The following is an 18,394-nucleotide window of genomic DNA, read 5'->3' on the forward strand; positions in this document are numbered from 1 at the left end:
TCTGCCCCCCGTTGGCGATACTGCCATACAATAAAACTACTGGAAGCGGGTCCCGTTCTTGTGGAGGAGGCTTATTGGATAGCGGAAGATAAAATGTTTATTGTGTTATACCTTTTGACTATAGTTTTAAGGTGTATTGTATAGTGAACAAGAATCCTCGGCTCTGTAAAGTTAATTCGGTTGAGCCTTATCAAATAAAGTAATAAACAAACAAAAAAAAAACAAATGAAATGCAAACAAATGCTGAAATAAAATCAAAATAATCAATTTTTATTTTTACTGGCCTGAGCGACGGAAATCTGAGGATTATATTTGACACTGCGGTCTACTTAGGTACAAAATGCTTAATATTTAAAACTTCAGAATTGGTTTTCAAGATAGATTTTAGGAATCTTTTAATAATTAAATCAGAAATCTGTATACATTTATTTATATATAAACAATAATAAATTCCCAATAACAGGGCTGGTAGCGAGTAGCTTTTTAGTGACTTGGTCACTTTTTTCAAGCCAGTCACTAAAAAGTCTCTTTTTTTAAGACCAAGTCACTTAAGTCACTTTTTCTTGTAATAAGTCACTATTTCAAACTTTTTAAAACGTGAATTTATTTCAAGATTAGTTAGTCATCTTTATTAAGGAAACTATCAGCCGAACGCCTGTTAACACTTAAGAGAAGATTCATGATCGTTAGGAAAATTGTGGAAACTTTATAAAGTCCGAAAAGTTTAGAGAAGTTTAAAAAATGATGAGAATTATTGCGAGCATCAGGTTAGTTTCTCAAACTACAAGCGAACTTCAAGGCAGTTTAATTAAATTCAGGAATATTTTGGGAACTTTCAATTAGTTATGAAGACCTCAGAATAGTTCATTTCATATTCAACGAAGATTTCTCATGAAAAATCGCTTGGAGTTTATTATCTTAGGCTTAGGCTTCACATGAAGTCTAAAATTCCTCAGAAGTACAATGAAAGCAGTTTGCATTTGATGTTTTTCTTATAGATTTTTTACCAGATCTCCCGTGGAATGAGGTCCTTAGAAATTATAATAAAATTCTATGAGCCTTAAAACTGTTGAGGTATTATAACTTTTCAGTTCAGAATTTATAAATTTTGTGGAAAATAAGCATATTCTATAACTAGAACCAAAAAAAAAACATTTTAAGTCTCTGAATTTAAAAAATGTATTTGTTATTGAAGATTAATCCATTCTGGATCTTAAAAGTTCAATGTGTGAATGAAAATAACTAGGAATATTATTTTTTTTATTTAAAATGCATTCTTAGTAAAAAAAATATCCTGAGTAATGATAAGATTCCCTGATACTTCCAGGTATTGTCAGGAAAAAATAAAATTACCTGCGAATTTCCGGGTAGTAGAAGCTTGGAGGTTTAGCCATAAACTTTCATTTGAATCTTTCGCTTGAAAGGTTCCTATCGTTCATGTTTAAGTGTTTATGAGAATCTAATTGAATAAGTCTAAAACATCAAACATTTATTTGGTGTGCCATCAGAACAGAACGACTAATTTTTTTCCCTTAGGTCACTTTTTTACAACTATAAGCCACTATTTGGTCACTTATTTCTTCAATATGGTCACTAAAATCACTATTTTTGACAGCATTGATCGCTACCAGCCCTGCAATAAAATTAATAGAAGCATTTAAATATTCTTATAACAAATTGTTCAATTGTTGGCTACAAAAATGATTTATTAAACCAGGAAATTTTCAAACTATTGACCAGGAAATGCGGGTAAAACCTGGAATTTTAAAATGGAAATTCACTTGCCACCCTGCTTCTCCTATCTTAGAATTCTGTTCGGAATTCCCTTAAGAATTTCCTAGGAATCCTCCTATATTTCTGAAAATTAAATTCCCTAGATAGTTATCTAAATGTTTTAATCAAAATTCTCAGGAATCCCCCTGAGCCTATTTCTTATGTAATGAACCTCGGTTTTTAATTCTCTTTGAATTATTGCCCAAATTTTCTTGTAATTATCCTTAAAATTCACTTGATATTCTCCTCACGATCCCCATAGAACTCTCCTCAGAATCACATAGGAATTCTCCTTGAACGATTCCTATTATCGTCAGCGGGGTCAACAACGTCCTTGAGAGCTCAATTTTGGCATGTGGATACATTGTGTTTCAGAGCAACTATTGGCCAAATTTAAGTGCTCTAGGACTTTGTTTACCCCCCTGACGATAATAGGTTAAGGTATTGCCGAAGCCAACATTTGCCCTACGTCAATCTATAGCTTTCAACCTCTATTTTGATAGAAACATATTACTTTGTAATATAATTGCATACAATTTTAGAAAACTCTTCCTCCATTAATAGGAACACTGTTCCAGTAGTTGTGATAGTTGCTAACTTTGGTTCCCATAATAGTGGAATGCGTTGGTTTCTTATGGGTTCCACTATTATAGGAACACTACCGCAACTATAGGTGCAAAGGAGTGAAAATCTTAAGGAACATTAATTATTTTCCGTCACTTTTGGGCATATTTTAAGTATGAAATATGCAAATATGCTTTATTTTAGGAGAGCTACCGATGAAAAATAATCTTATCCGGATCCTCCTCACTATTCCGGCACAACCTCCATACCGCAACTATAGGTACACCACTATTACTGGAACACCTACCCTATATCGTTTTGTTATGGAATGGCTGTATAGCAAAATATGCTACGAGCGCTATAAGAGCGCTGAACATGTTCTCATCATATCTCCGGGACCAGTAGATTCAATAGCTATCCATGATGGTACCTTTCATATGACGCTTTTTGTGTTCAGTTTGGTTCAGCGGTTGCAGAGGAACCAATCTCGCAGATTTGGTTACAAACAGAACATTGATTTTAAACGAAAATTGTCACGCCGTTTAACTCATACAATGAGCGGCAATATTTTGATTTGCACACCAAAATCAAACAAATAATTCATTAGCGGTACCGTCCAAAAGACACCCGATTGTTGTTTACTGCCATTTAGCGGGAAACTGCAAAAAACACATCATAAATATTTAACTGTTGCAAATGTAAATATCGATGGTTATCTACTGTATCCAATGTACGATAAACACGCTACTGATAGGATGACGAACGTCTTAAGCAGTAGGGAGACCCCTATTCTAATCAAGCAATGTCCTTCATCGCTCTTCTTCTGCAGCAGCATCTTTCGACTGGGGTCTTGATTAATATTTTGCAAAAGAGAAGACGTTCGTCACCCTATACATGCGTATGTGTTGTGAAATAATACTTGTTTTGATGATTGCCTTTTAATTTCCACTGACACTTGTTGGTGGTAAACGATGCCGATAAGCTTGCCACTGTTGGTATATATAGTACATACATGGATTGCATTTTTGTTTTGCAGGCCATTCAATAATTACATAAGCACTAGGGTGGGTCACTAAACTGATGCAAGATTTGAAATTTTCACTCCACAGTGCTCAAACGGTTCCAAATTGGGCCCTGATTAGTAGTAATTTCCATATAAACTTTCGGAGGCTAATCAGGACCCGATTTGAAACCGTTTGAACATTGTGGAGCGAAAATTTCAAATTTTGAATCAGTCTGGTGGGTCACCGTTATATGGAAAAAACGTAAACTTGACCTCATCAAGCGGGAACAACCATTTTTTGGATCCATTTTGGGTTCCAAACAACTGTACATTTGTACACAAATTTGAATGAACCACAAATATAGTCAACGAAGTGCCTAACAACTTTTTCGAAGGAAGGATAATAGGGGACGACGGGGTAAGACAGCCACCTTAAGCTTGAAGCAAAATCTAACCAAAATCGTATAACATTTCCGCGATAAATTTAGTGGATATTGATCTTTAGAGTACTTTCCCTAAATACATTGATTATCAGAAAATTTCCTTTTAATTTGATGCTGTTTTGCCACAAACGAAAACAGATGAAATAATGAAAGCAAAAAATCATGCGGGGTAAGATGGCCACATGGAATATCACATGATCCTGCTCATATAAAAGGTTACTGTCTTCAACAAAATTGCACAGTGAGTTAAGGCGGATTGGTCAGAGAACAGTAGTACGGACATTCAAAGCGTTCTTATGTTACTTCATACGCGAAGTTAGCGATTTTCAGAGTTGATTGGAAATGCTAACATGAAGCTTTAGTGTGATAATTTATTAGCTAGAGAATGATCTTTAGAAGAGGGTAGGTGGATAGTTCCGTTAGAGTACGGCAGTATGAAAATTAAATAGAAGTTGAAAATGAGCGAAGGGTCATTAATGCGACAGTATAAAGTCAAACACACACTTTTTGCCTAACTCGTACGAGGTGTGCGTTCGATAATATCCTGATATATTTCAGAAACGAAATATTGTTATTTATTGCATTCAGTTTCAACCAACATCCCAGCCAAAGGTGGCCGTCTTACCCCGATACAATTCAAACAATAACAGATTCTGTAATACCTCATAATTCAACACTCCGAACACGATGCCTCCGAATGTGTAACGACTAACTTGCATTGTTTGAAAAATCATAGCTCCGCCATTTATTGACGAATTTCAAATCAAATTGGCGCCATTTTAAACTACAAGCTTTAAATATTGTTTCGGTGTCAATAGATTTAAAATATATTGATAAATTGCTGCGCAGTAATTTTTCAAACATTGCCAATTTGCCGTTACACATTTTACCGGAGGCATCATGTTTGGAGTGTTAAAGAAAAATTTCAATTTTTCTCTGATAGTACATCGAACATACTTGTGGTTTTTGTTATAGTTACGTTACTGTAACATGATAAATGATGTAATAGCTCCCCTCCCCATGGACATGGAGGTTGACGGTACTGAAGCAAAGGGTTATGTTTAATTTCTTTATATTTGCAACGATGATGATTTCCTATAGTGACACATATCACCTTCATAATGCTTCAGTATGCCTCAAACGATTAATTCTCGATGAACATTTCAAATGGTCCTATCTGCTTTGATCGATTCTCTTAATCGACTTTCTCTTTTCATAACCACTGCTATGCAAACAGATTTCGCGTTAATTCTACCACATAGTTTGATAAAGGAGGTTCTTATCTAGCGTCCAAAACGTCAAATACAACAGGGAAAGGTTTTGCAGCTGAGTTATTGACGAAAGAGAAAGTCGATGAAGAGAATCGATCAAAGCAGATAGGACCATTTGAAATGTTCATCGAGAATTCTTGGTTGTTAATAGAACTTCCTTGATGAAATCGGCTGCTTCATGCAGACTGAGCAATTCTGATTATAATATTAGATTTGTTCTGTATACAGAGGAACTGGGAGGGCTTATTAGAAACTTCTCACCAATAAAGTAATGATCTTCTAGTAAATTTTGCATATAATTTTATCAATATTTTATTTTATTTAAGCATATTATTTTTGTTACAGTCAATTAGCATTAGCATACGATACAAGAAATTTAATATTACTTGCTCGTTTTTGCGTAAAATAATCAATATTTATTTTACTTGTAATTACCTTTGAAAGTTTTTTAAAGTTTTCTTTTTTGTGATCTGAAAATTTTCCCAGTTTTGTTAGAAGTTTCGAAGCTAACGCATGTCCACAGGCCTAATAGAAAGATAGACAGAAAAAGTGTATCATGAAGAATGGTTGCATGCAGGGTTGCTTCCACTCACTTGCTATAGATGTGTGATTTTCGGAATTTTGAATTGGGTTCTTTAATTTTGAAAAATATATCGGTTTATATATATCATCTGAAAGAGCTTCGTTTTCTGAGCACAGCGATATTTTTTTCGAACCCACACACTTTCATCTCGATTTTTAAATCAAGATTTAAATCAAAATAATAACTTTACTGTTTGACACTATACTGATAAACTGACAGCTCGCTCCCATACAAAGTGACACCGAGGGGCGCTAATAAGGTGATTTTTGCAAATCTAATCGTACTTATTTAAAATAGTTGCAGTGTACCAAAATTGATGAAATTTTGGGTTTGGGTTCCATTTCTAATGCAGATAACGAATATGCATTTACCTCAATACCCTTAAAGAACCCAATTCGTTAGATGTTGTAATGGAGATTTGTGTTGTTGGATGCGGGAGGAGATTGGAGGGCGAGTGTTTGACGCATAGAGCCTGTCAATTTCGCTTTCAGACTGTGTCGCAGTCAGTGGTTTTATGATTCGTAAGCGCTTGCGATTCGTAGATTGTGACTGCAAGTGGATTTGGCGGGTTTTGCGTGTCGGACGCTTACTTTTTGGCCTCTTCTTGTGTCTAACATGTGCAGAGTATCATTATAGCGTCTAATTGTTTTGAGATTCCTGGTTGCGTGAAATATATTTGTGAGAATATCTTTTTGAGATTTTAGTAGTCACGTTTTGTTTGTAGTTTGTAGTATTATATTTTATTACTTTCATGTAATTATCGTAAATAATAGTTATTCAATAATATATTGTTCATCCGTATATTCGTACTTTGACGCGAAGCGCTGTGGATTATGAGATGCTCGATGACCCTGGAGGGATCGATTTTGCTTACTGAGCAGAAAATCATGGATTTAACCCCAAACTCTTCCACAGCTCAGTAAATCGACAGCATCATTTTTATATTTGATATTGAACGTTAACCTCGGAAACTATTTGCATATCAAGCGAAAACGTAGTCCTGTATTGTCCCGAAGTGTTATGGTTCCGAGATGCTCGATGACCCTGGAGGGATCGTTTTTGCTTACTGAGCAGAAAATCATGGGTTTAATCCCAAGCTCTCCATCATGACTCTTAAAATTAATGATCACTAAACAAAATGAATATGTTCTTTCGATAGCCGGCTATCGAGAGATTAAATAAACAACAAATAAACAATACATACTTTGGGTTGCATCGCCAACTTGAGGTGAATCCTAACCGAATACCCTACCCAACCCTCCAACTCCGTAGCACTTATGACGGTGTCGCTAAGTCGATGGGCTCTCGTTAAGTAAGTACTACATCAACATTTCCTTCCCTATCCCTAATTATGGTAAAGATGGGCGTGGCTGGGAATAGCGACAGTCATGCTTCTGTTATTCTTGTTAAGACTCCCCAGCATTATTCCTGAAAGTAGTCTAACTGAGAATTTCAGAAGAGACGTGAGTGTCGCTAGTATCCAATCTACGAAGTATATCATAACAACGCTAACGCTAACGCATGATAAATGATGTAATAGCTCTAAAACAATAAATGCCATAAACACAAATTAACAAAATTGTTTCAATAATCTAAAGGGTGGCCGTCTTACCCCGTCGTCCCCTACTAGTCTCTTAAAAAAGTTATAACTGTTCAAATATGTATGGTATGAATTAAATGCCAAAAAATCACTTTTCCTACCAACACTGCCGGTGTACCAATGGAAGTTAGATCCCAAACAGAAATAATTACGGAGTTTCTTATTTTAGCGATTTGGTATGTTCAGATGAATTATTCAAAAACAATTGCTCTATATCATATGCGTGGTTAGAGAGAGGACAGGGGCTTACTCAATGACGTCGCCCTAACCTCAATCTACCTGTTCACCAATTCTAAAACCGAAAACAAATAAAAATGTATTGCTTTAAATCAATACAAATCCGCTAGAAATTTCTTCCATCTTCTCCAGGAAGTTCCTTCAAACTTCTGACGGAATATCTATCGAATCCCTCCAGAAGTGTTTATCGTCTTCCTCTGGAAGTTTCTCCATAAGCTTCCTTCGGAGGTTTTTTTTCGACTTATATTGGAAGGTTTTTCCGAACTTAATTCTTCTAGCTTCCCCTGGAAATGACTAGTTCTGGAATTTTCTTCCGATTTCTGGATTTCCGAAAGTTTATTTTACTTTTTCCCAGAAGTTTCACAACATTTTTCTTGGAAGTTCCCCGGCTGTTTTTCTGACTTTTCTAAGAACTTTCTTAAAATTTCCTCCAGATAAGCTTCTCTCTTCTTTCTCTGGAATTTGTATCGGATTCCTTCAGAAGCTTATTGAAACATTTTCCGGAAATTTCTTCCGACTTCTCCTGAAAGGTAAATTTTCCGTAAATAAGTTAAATATTTTGCCTTAAAAAACAACAAAATATATAATTAATTAAAACAGTAAATAGCGATAAATACTATTTTTTTTTTAAACCTTTGATACCTATCAGCCTAAACACAATCTGACAATGCTGTGTAGAAGATACATAGAAAACGCACTTCTTTTTTGTTATCCTAATTCCGGAAGCAAAAGTCCGCTCCGGATGAAGTTAAATGCGGCATAAATAACTCGGCATTTGTTGCTCTACAAATGGTTCACTCATCTTCGAGAAAAGCGAGTAAGTTTAAAAAGATGTTCGTCTAGCTCACTCGATCGTTCGGGCCTCGAGACCTTAAAGCGGGTTCTAGAGCGAAATTACATAGTCATTGAAAACACGTCGATGTACAAGAAATACTGACATTACACTCCGGACATTTACACATTTTCATAATAACGAATTGAGTTACATCTTTGTTATGATTCGCATCGAAATACTATCCGAAAACCAGAATTATTCCAGACACCGAAACCCTTACTCTACTCTCAATCTACAGGTGTCCAATAACTCCATCGCGGGGATTCCTTCCAACCTAAATGGCGAGAATGGAAGATACGTAGCATACGGTAATGGTGTGTATCGGAATGCGCCACGAGAAAGCGCAGTTATATAAAATGAGAAGCATACACATTTTTCGCTCTGTCGTGAATTTATGCTGGTCTCACCTCTACACCAACAGACCGTACACCGTACGGCTCTGTTGAAGGCCTACTTTGCGCAACAAAAACATCGAGTGTTACCTCGCGTTACGCTCTATAAGCGTCACGCATACCACTGAAACCCGGTAAATAAATACTGATGTTGGTCCTCTGATGTTGATGCCGGACCAGGCCTCCTACTACTACCATCGAGTTTGCTACACTATAGTAAACATATGTTCTATGGGCATTCCCGCACGCAAGCAAGGTACCGGTGTGTGGCGACGGGGATTCTCGTGTAATGAGCTCTTTCAGTAAGGATGATGATTAATTTATAGTAGGTATGTTTGTTCATTACAGCCGCCAGGGAACTGTTTGAATACATACAGCCAGACAGACAGACAGACAGGCACTCACCACCGTAGTGGCTCTGTGATGCGGTATGGTGCAAACAAGCAATATTGGGTTAGGTTGGATGTATTGACTGACCGTTCGTTGTTGGTTGGGCTGCTAGAAGGTAGTCTGCTGCTGTCAAAGTGGGTCATCGCTAACTTACTTGTGTGTTGATCGTGTGTTCTAGGTGGGTGTATGGAGCTTGGTGCTCTGTAAAGGGTGGAAGAAAGTAAAAACGGTACGTCTCATATTGTCTTGCGTGGCTGCAAGTCTCGAGGTGGTGGTGCGCGGTTGTAGCGTGGTAATATAGTAGTTTGTTGTTGATGAACTCGATTCGTGACACAATTCTTGGCGCACGGGCAGCCGGCGGAGATCGGTAGTTCGGTAGGGTTGCTTGCTGAGTGGATGAGAGAGGAGCACTTTAGCACTACAGTTTTCTAGTACGCACCCTTTGGAGGGTAAGTCCTAACCCTAAAGGACTTTGGGTACACCCAGAGTCCACTATGTCTAATTTTATTGAGCTGCCTGTCGAGGTTTACCTCATTTGTAATGAATAAAAAAAATTTCTGGACTTACCTTGCATATATTCTAGGTACATATTGAAAATTCTCTCAATTTACTACTAAAACTGTTAGAGATGTTCCCAACTAAAACTTGATTTTTTGTGACCATTTTTGCTACTTGGGAATCAGAAAACAGGTGACTGTTCTGCCACCGGAATTTCTATCCGATTTCTCCTGAAAATTTCTATCAAATTTTCCCATGGTGGCCACTGGTCCGGGTGAACCTGTTAATTCGAATTCTATTATATTCCCTTGAAATTCTTCGCAAACTATTCTTGAGAGAATCTTTCGGAGCTTTCTTGAAATTGTCTTTGTAACGCTCTTCAAAGTCTCCATAGAATCCCCTAGAAAATTTCTCCAGAATCTGTTGAAACTCGGAATTTCTTTGGAAATATGCTCAACATTTCCTGTGAAATCTTCTGTTTGGGACCCTTCCGCAAATTGCTTGAAATTCCCTCAAAATTCAGGTTGTCTACTTCCTTGAAAATCTTGGAAATACCTAAGGATTTTTTTTTCTGGAAAAACCTCGAATTCCTAGTGAGTTTTGAATTTCTATTATAAAGCATCAAGCAATTTTTTAGACCTACTAAAAACAACGTACACGCAAACCAAAAATCTATTACAATGAATGTTAGTTCCGTTTCCTATCATCCTCTGTTCATGAACATCGCAGCGAATGTTAGAAGTTGACCTTACAGGCGATGTAATGGTTTTTTGTCTTTTTCATTTCGTGTTCTATCTACGCTTTCGACTATACCAGTAAGCTTGTAGAACGACGCACATTGTAGAACATTGTAGAACGACGCACACACTTGCCTCGAATCTCTCCAGCAGAAAAAGCATACGAAGTCGAGTATGCGAGAAAATGAGCGCTTCATGTTTGCTTTTAGGCTATCCATATTCAGGAGCATGGAGAGAGCAGTGGAGAAACCACAGGTCTGATAATCGAAGCGTTCTTGGTTCGAGTCCAGTCGGCAATCGGATTCCTATTTTTTTCGACATAACTAATTTACCTCACTAATACACTCTACATTTTTCGGTCTCCAATTTTCTTGCATTGGACCGCAGCTAGGTATATCGCATCCTCGGTTCATGCGGTCTCCACTAACATCCTCTGATGATGAATCCCACATAATTGTAAGCAAATCTTACATCCCTCGGTTGGGTGTAGCGATATGAAAGTGTAAGTGTATGTGCATGTGCGTATTATTGTGTTTGTAGTATGAAGAGCTTGGTGGCCTTGTGGTGAAAACTTTTGGTTACTGAGCAGAGGATCATTCGTTCAATCTCAGGTTTCTACACTTTACAGTAATATTCCGATTTTGGCAACACTGTTCCTCTGATCTTTAGAACCTCAAACTTTATTAACAATTTTTCAAATACTGTACGGATTAGATTGAGGTTTTGGATGTGATCAGATAGTCAGTTCTGCAATCGTTAAACATAGTACCGCTAAACATAGGACTCCAGGAACGACATCTCGCGGGCTTCTCGCGGAAAACAAGCTTGCTCGCTGATTCGCAAACAATGTTGCATGCAAGAAAAACCGAATATATAGAAACGTCAAAGGGATCCGATGCCAGCGCTGCGGCGAGTAGTTCGCGGAAGCTATAACATTCAAACCAATCGTTAAATGCGCAAACGATGATCTAGAATGAAAAGTTACGTCTGTTTGTCCGTGGTACATAGTTATAGTGTAAATTTGATATCTTTCTTAGTATGAGAACGTAATGGTATACAGTTGGAACGAGTACGTAACAGAAATAATATTCGTGTTATAAGAAAGGTGTTTTGATTGGAAATACACGTCAAACCCTTCTCAAGGGCAATAATTATCGTCAGGACTGAAAAATAGTAACTGCAGGTTGAGTGGGAGCTTGATCCTAATTATTATTTTCATAAATCGAATTCGCAAAAGAAATAATATTCGAGTTTTGGGAGAGACATGTTAATCGGTAATCCATATACAATCCTTCTCAAGAGTATTTGTTATCGTCGTAGGCGAAGCCCCCGCCGGGATCGAAATCTAGTAACAACCAGCTGAACGGATACCTGATCGTTATTGTTTTGTGATATAAGGTGCTCCGGTGGCCTAGTGGCAATCGATTTTGCTTACTGAGCAGAAATCGGTGGGTTCAAACCCAAGCTCCTTCGCTGTTAGGACATCAATTCAGCATATTGTTTACCAAAACGAATCCTGCTGTAATCTCAACCCTTTATCCAACATCCCAGTGATTTCTCATGGAAGTGCAGAGGTGTTCTCGGCTTTCATCAAAGCGAGTATTACGTCGAATGGTCATCACACTCATTTTTTTTTTAGCAAAATAAAACATCATTCAAAACTCGAGCAGATTGATTTCAATCAGTCCACATACAAGGAGGAAGCTATCGCATTCTACTACGTAACCTAATACTGCGTCTCGGCACCCTTCAGCGCAAAGAAATCGAAAATAGTATTTTACTGTTGCTTTTAATTCCGCTATTCGACGTGCCGTCTCTTACCTGCTAGTTGCGTGCAACTTTCTCTGATGGTATACCTACGTCTTCACCGTTATGCTCCAAATACATATGTACGCCTTCTTTCCAATCTTGTCTCGACGTACTAAAAACAGATTCAAGCTTGGAGATGTAGTGGTAGTTGTACTGTCTTAGTCCGACCGAATGTGGAAAGCAAAACAAACAGTGCAAAACCAACTCCTCGCTACTCTACGGGATTATGCATTGATTATGTCTCGCTAAATTGAGAGAAAAAAACCCTTCTCCTCCCCCTTTCGTAACTTCGTATTCTTCTTTATTCTAATTGTTGCTGGCACTTCGAGCATTTATATGGCATAGCTTTGATACCCCTATATCTAATGCATTGTTGTCATAAAGTTTTACAACCACACCCCACTCTCCCCTTAGAGTGTGACACTTTTATATGCATCGTTAATTTTGATCGTATTGGTTGAGAGTCCACCTGTATGACCATTCATGATAAATCATTCTCGCCGATAAAATTGGCTGTTACTTTCGATTTATCAAAAAAAAAATTCTACATCTGCTATTTTTCTTTTTCTCTCCTTTTCAGTTAAACTCTGCGAAGATGATAAAGTCGACATGGATGACTTCAAGCTGCTGAAGGTCTTGGGCACTGGCGGTAAGCGAAACAAAAAGAAACCATAGAAAGGAAGAAAAGGATTAATGATTGAAATTCTCAACATTTTGCAGCATACGGAAAAGTATTTCTGGTGCGAAAAATTGGCGGCACGGACAATAACAAACTATACGCCATGAAGGTACTGAAAAAGGCCACCATCTGTCAGAAGAAGAAGACAGCTGAGCACACCAAAACAGAGCGACAGGTTCGTATTTATTCTACTTAAAGACTGGAACGCGCAAAAATTGCTCGACAAAAAAATCGTTTCTTTCAGTCAAAATTCATATCACAAAAATCTTCTTATTTTTCTTTTGGTAGTTCAATTAACATATTTAAAGGAAAAAATGTTCGTTTATTCTTTTGGTTTGCCAAATTCTAACTACCGTGCCTTCCGCTTAACCCCTTCCATTAAATTTTGCACAGTGGTCTCATCGAACTTATTCGCCGCCGAACGCCAGCTAGATTTAAACTGCTGCTCGTTTTCCATGGATTTATTAGTTTTTTTTAGATTCCGTTTGACCAAGGCCCAATACCATTCGATAGGTGGAGTTCTGGGCTGTTGGGAGGGTTGTGGTCTTTGGGTACCACAACCACGTTGTTCGCATAGTACCACTCGATTGCCTTTTTCCCATAGTGGCGGCTAGCCAAGTCGGGCCAGAACAGCACAGGTCTATTATGTTGCTTTAGGAATGGTAGCATGTGCTTTTCCAGGCACTCCTGCACGTAGATTTCTTGATTGATGGTTCCCGTAGTAATGAAAATGCCGCTTTTTAGACAACACTGCCAGACGAGATATTTTTCAGGAACTTCGATAGGTAGTTTGATGATTTTGAAAATTTCAGCCACCTTCCATTTTCCTGATGCGGTATTAAACTCCTGTCCCGTAAGCTGCTTGAAATCCGCCTACACATAAGTTTCGCCATCCATGACGACACAGTCGAACTTTGTGAGCAGATTCGTATACAGCTTTCGGGACCGCTGCTTTGCCGACGTGTTTTGTTTGTAATCTCGGTTCGCCACCTTCACCTTATTAAACGTCGACAACCTGGCTCGTTTCTTGGCGCGCTGCACAGTAGTATGGGAGGCATTTAGCATGCCAGCGACGTCCTGGATGGAGAGGTTAGGATTCCGCTTATATTTCACCGCCACCTTCTTCGTCGTCGCTGCCACGTCCGGATTACGATTCACATCAAGCAATTTTTTGGAGGCGAACCAGCCCAAGGCTGAAAGCCTCCCTAATAAAGATAAATAATAATAATAATCAAGCAATTTTGCCAACTTGGCGTGTGAGAACGTTGGATTCTCTTGCTGCGCGAGCAAAATTTTGACACGATTCCTCTTGTTTGGACGTCATTTTGAACACTGGAGAGCAAACGGTGAAAATTCGCCATAGCAACCATTGTATATACACTCAACTTCCAAATGCAGCATTTCAGGTTTTAACAGAAATACACCAATTTGAAGTTGACCAATTTTTGCGCGTTCCAGACTTTATTTCTGGTAGTAAATGCTGGAGATGTTTATAAACATTTCATTTTTAAACTGCTGGAAAATTCATAAATCCGGAGTGATTCGTGATTTGCGCGAAACTGCTTTTGTAAATAATGACACCAATCACCAATTTCTCGTGAAGAAAAGCGAAAACAAACTATACTAATTGCTAGAGAAATCACTCCCCTGCCTGATTGTGTTGTTAGTTTGCGAGATTGAGCTTTTATTCGCTAGAAATCAGCAATAGAAGTCATTGCTTAAAAGGGCAATTTTGTGCAAATTTCGAATCACTCCGGAGATACGGAACAAAATTCAACAAATAGGCCCAACATTAAAAACAACTATACTGAGGTTTGATTGAATCAAACTATGAAGCAGGGTTGCTTCCACTCACTTGCTATAAACCAATGGTTTTCTAAATTATGAGATCATCAGATGATATAATGATATGCTGTACTTGTAAGTAACAAGAAAAGGGTGTAAAGGATGTGTTTGACTCATAAAACCTGTCAATTTCGCTTTCAGAACATCACAATCGGCGATCTTATGATTCGCGAGCGTTCACTCTGAGTGAGCGCTCACGAATCGTTAAATCGCTGATTGTGACGCACTGAAAGCAATTTTGACAGGTGTAATGTGTCATACACATACGTCACGACCTCTTCTTGTAACTTACAAGTACTAATTATCATTATCACATCTAATGTGTTCATAATTCGGAAACACAATTTTTTATAGCAATTGAGTGGAAGTAACCCTGCTATGAAGTTTTCAAATGTTTGAAGAATGTACTCGATTTATTAAAAATCTTAAGTGAACTTGAAGTCTTGGATTGTCTTTGATTAAAATTGTAAACTTTTTGTTCCTCGGCATCCTTTGCAGATGCCTTTCATTCAGTGGCGTCCCGTAACCTCACTTTTTACCTGTGCAACAACTTTCAAAACCAGATTTAATGCCATATTCATACTCAAATCGGTCGAAAAATACACTTAATCTTCTAGTTTATTCGATATCTATCCACTGCAAGCAATATTTTGATAATCGTTGAATCCATTGGAAGAAGTGAAAATTTGTTGATAGAAGCGACCTGAACCACATCTGACAAGCATTCCAGACCGCTTTTCGTAAATCATCGAAACATATTCGAAAGGGTCTTAAATTGGAACAATGAAGAAGTTCAAAGCTTTGACGACTTCAGAAACAAAGTAAAACAATGCGTAAACAAGAACAGAAAATTAATTAGATATACTCCTAAAAGATGGTGGAATGACGAGGTAGAGAGAGCATAGAAAGGATAAGATGGAAGCGGTTAGAAGGTTTCATGGACATATAAAAAATGCTATAGAGGTAAAAAAATATTCGGCGATATTTACTCGACTAAAAAATGAAGGTGTTAAAAAACAAATAGAAGAGCTTGCGGAAACGGTTGATCCTCAAACAAGGTCGAAGGTACTCTGGAACAAAATTGCAAGAATATCAGAAAAAAGCAACAAAAGGAGAGTTGACAATCCAATACAGGAAACACACGTCTGAGTTGCTGGATGTACATGTTGAAAAAAAAAATGATGTAGACATCGAGGTACCGTTATCATATGGCCCGGTATTTCGATGCAACCTGATGGATGCTGAAAAATGGAACCAGATTCTTACATCAAAGAACTCGAAGTCAGCCCCTTCCGGAGATAGTTTTCTAACACGACAAGCTCAAGCAAATAAAACCTGAGATAAGAGATATCGTATTAGAACAAATCAACCAAATGCTCGTATCAGGTACACTGACATATCACCTAAAAGAAATAAAAATTGTTGCGATTTCCAAACCGGGCCGGGATCAAGGTACTGTGCAAGAGGAAAGGCCAATAGCCCTGATTCCAACTATCACTAAGATCATCTGCTGTTTTGGAGAAGATTCATAACCATCTAAGCGATCGAAACATCTTACCAAAACTCTTTTTCGGATTCAGAAGAAATGTTTCTACGTCAACCTGCGTTAATTACGTGGTGAATCCCGAGCAGGAACAAATATCTCGATACCTTAAATTGGTATGGATGAGCCTGACATAAGAGGTAAAATACCAAAAGATAATACCAAAAGATAATACCAAAAATATGTTCCCACAATACCATTCCAATACCAAATTATGATAATGCAATACCAAAACAATACCACCCAGGTATTCTTTGGGTATCGGAATATCAATTTTTGGTATTTACAAAGTATTTTCCATGTAATTTTTTGGTATTATTCTTTGGTATTTTACCTCTTATGTCATGCTGGTCAATACCAAATTTTGGTATCAGATCAGAATTAGGTATTCATTAGTTATTTTCTCCTGCTCGGGATGTAATAAAAAAATAAAGAGGGATTTATCACAGCCGTGACATTCCTGGACTTGACGAATGCATATAATGCTGTTAAAACACATGTTTTGGAAGAGATTATGCAGGAAATGGTATTTCCATCAGTAGTGATCATTTGGGTCACGTCTTTTTTGAAAAACAGTAAAGTGGAAATGGTTGGAGAAAATACATTGGTGAGGATAGTTAGTAATGGGCTTCCACAAGGCTATGTGATGTCCCCATCGCTTTTTAATGTGTATACGACTAAATTGCATACAAACTAGGATGCAGATGTAGTATTGGTTCAGTTCGCGGATGATTTTGCCTTGATAGTAAGAGCGAAATCCATTGATGCTATAAATCAGAAGATGAATTACCAACTAACAAACTTCACACTTAAGGCAAGGAACCTGAACCTAGATATCAATCCAAGCAAGATCAAAGCAATCCTATTCCATGGTGGAAATAACATGTTGAACATCAAGCTTAACAATGCGGCGATAGAGATGGTTAATAATCACAGATACCTTGGACTAAAGGGTGATACGGTCAAAATTTGGTCAAGGGAAAACGCGTGTAAATCGGTGAAATCGTTCAATTAGTATAAAATTCAGGAAAAATATTCAGTTAGGCTTCCGCTTTTCCAAATCCGAATTGCCGGGCCTTACGCTTGACCCCTGCCATCAGATTTTGTACAGGCACCTTGTCCACCTTCTTCGCCGCAGAAAGCCAGTTTGCCTTGAACTGCTGCTCGCCCTTAGCAGTTTTTTTGGTCTTCTTTAGGTTCCGCTTGACAATAGCCCAAGATTTCTCAATTGGGCGGAGCTCTGGCGTGTTGGGAGGGTTCTTGTCCTTGGGAACCACCTGCACGTTGTTGGCGGCGTACCACTCCATGGCCTTTTTACCGTAATGGCAAGATGCCAAATCCGGCCAAAACAGTACGGAACAACCGTGTTTCTTCAGGAAAGGCAGCAGACGTTTATTCAAACACTCTTTCACGTAAATTTCTTGGTTGACAGTCCCGGAAGCTATGAAAATGCTGCTTTTCAAGCCACAGGTACAGATGGCTTGCCAAACCAGATATTTCTTTGCGAACTTTGACAGTTTCATGTGCTTGAAAACATCTGCTACCTTTCCCCTTCCTTTTGCCGTATAAAACTCCAGTCCCGGAAGCTGCTTGTAGTCGGCTTTGACGTAGGTTTCGTCGTCCATTACCACGCAGTCAAACTTCGTCAGCATCGTCGTGTACAGCCTCCGGGATCGCGCCTTGGCCGTCGTATTTTGTTTATCATCGCGATTTGGAGTCACTACCTTCTTGTAAGTCGATAGTCCGGCTCGTTTTTTGGCTCGATGCACGGTTGTAGACGATACACCCAGCTTATTTGCGGCATCTCGGAGAGAGAGGTTAGGGTTTCGCTTGAAACTACCGGCAACTCTCTTTGTCGTCTCAGCGGCTTCCGGTTTTCGATTTCCCCCCGATCCAGACTTCCTGGCTGTCGACAAACGTTCCCCAAACACTTTAATTACATTTGTAACGGTTGATTTGCCAACTTTGCGTGCGAGTAGCTCGGATTTTCGCGATGCGCGAGCAAAATTTTGATACGCTGCTCTTCGTGCTTGGACGGCATTTTGACAACTGAAGAGTGAATTCCAAAATCAAAATAGGAGCAACATTCTACACACACACACCTTCAAAATGAGGGGTGTTCAGGTTTTTTAAATGCAAAATTGAAAGAAATACGTCAAGTTGATATTGACCAAATTTTGACCGTATCACCC

At 38.3% G+C, this 18,394-nt stretch overlaps 1 protein-coding gene across 3 annotated transcripts in view; it reads left to right on the forward strand.

The window, feature by feature from the left end:
- Positions 1–18,394, forward strand: part of LOC135709434 (ribosomal protein S6 kinase alpha-5-like) — a 118,764-nt gene that overhangs the window by 65,219 nt on the left and 35,151 nt on the right. For all 3 annotated transcript variants that reach the window (XM_065231755.1, XM_065231756.1, XM_065231757.1), the window contains exons 3-4: positions 12,716–12,784; positions 12,856–12,989. In XM_065231755.1, the coding sequence (XP_065087827.1) occupies positions 12,716–12,784; positions 12,856–12,989 (203 nt within the window). The remainder of the gene's footprint in view (positions 1–12,715; positions 12,785–12,855; positions 12,990–18,394) is intronic.

Source organism: Ochlerotatus camptorhynchus, unplaced genomic scaffold (assembly GCF_037179485.1).
Source record: "Ochlerotatus camptorhynchus isolate MF236.1 unplaced genomic scaffold, CSIRO-AGI_Acam_v1.1 ptg000361l, whole genome shotgun sequence".
Lineage (NCBI taxonomy): Eukaryota > Metazoa > Arthropoda > Insecta > Diptera > Culicidae > Ochlerotatus > Ochlerotatus camptorhynchus.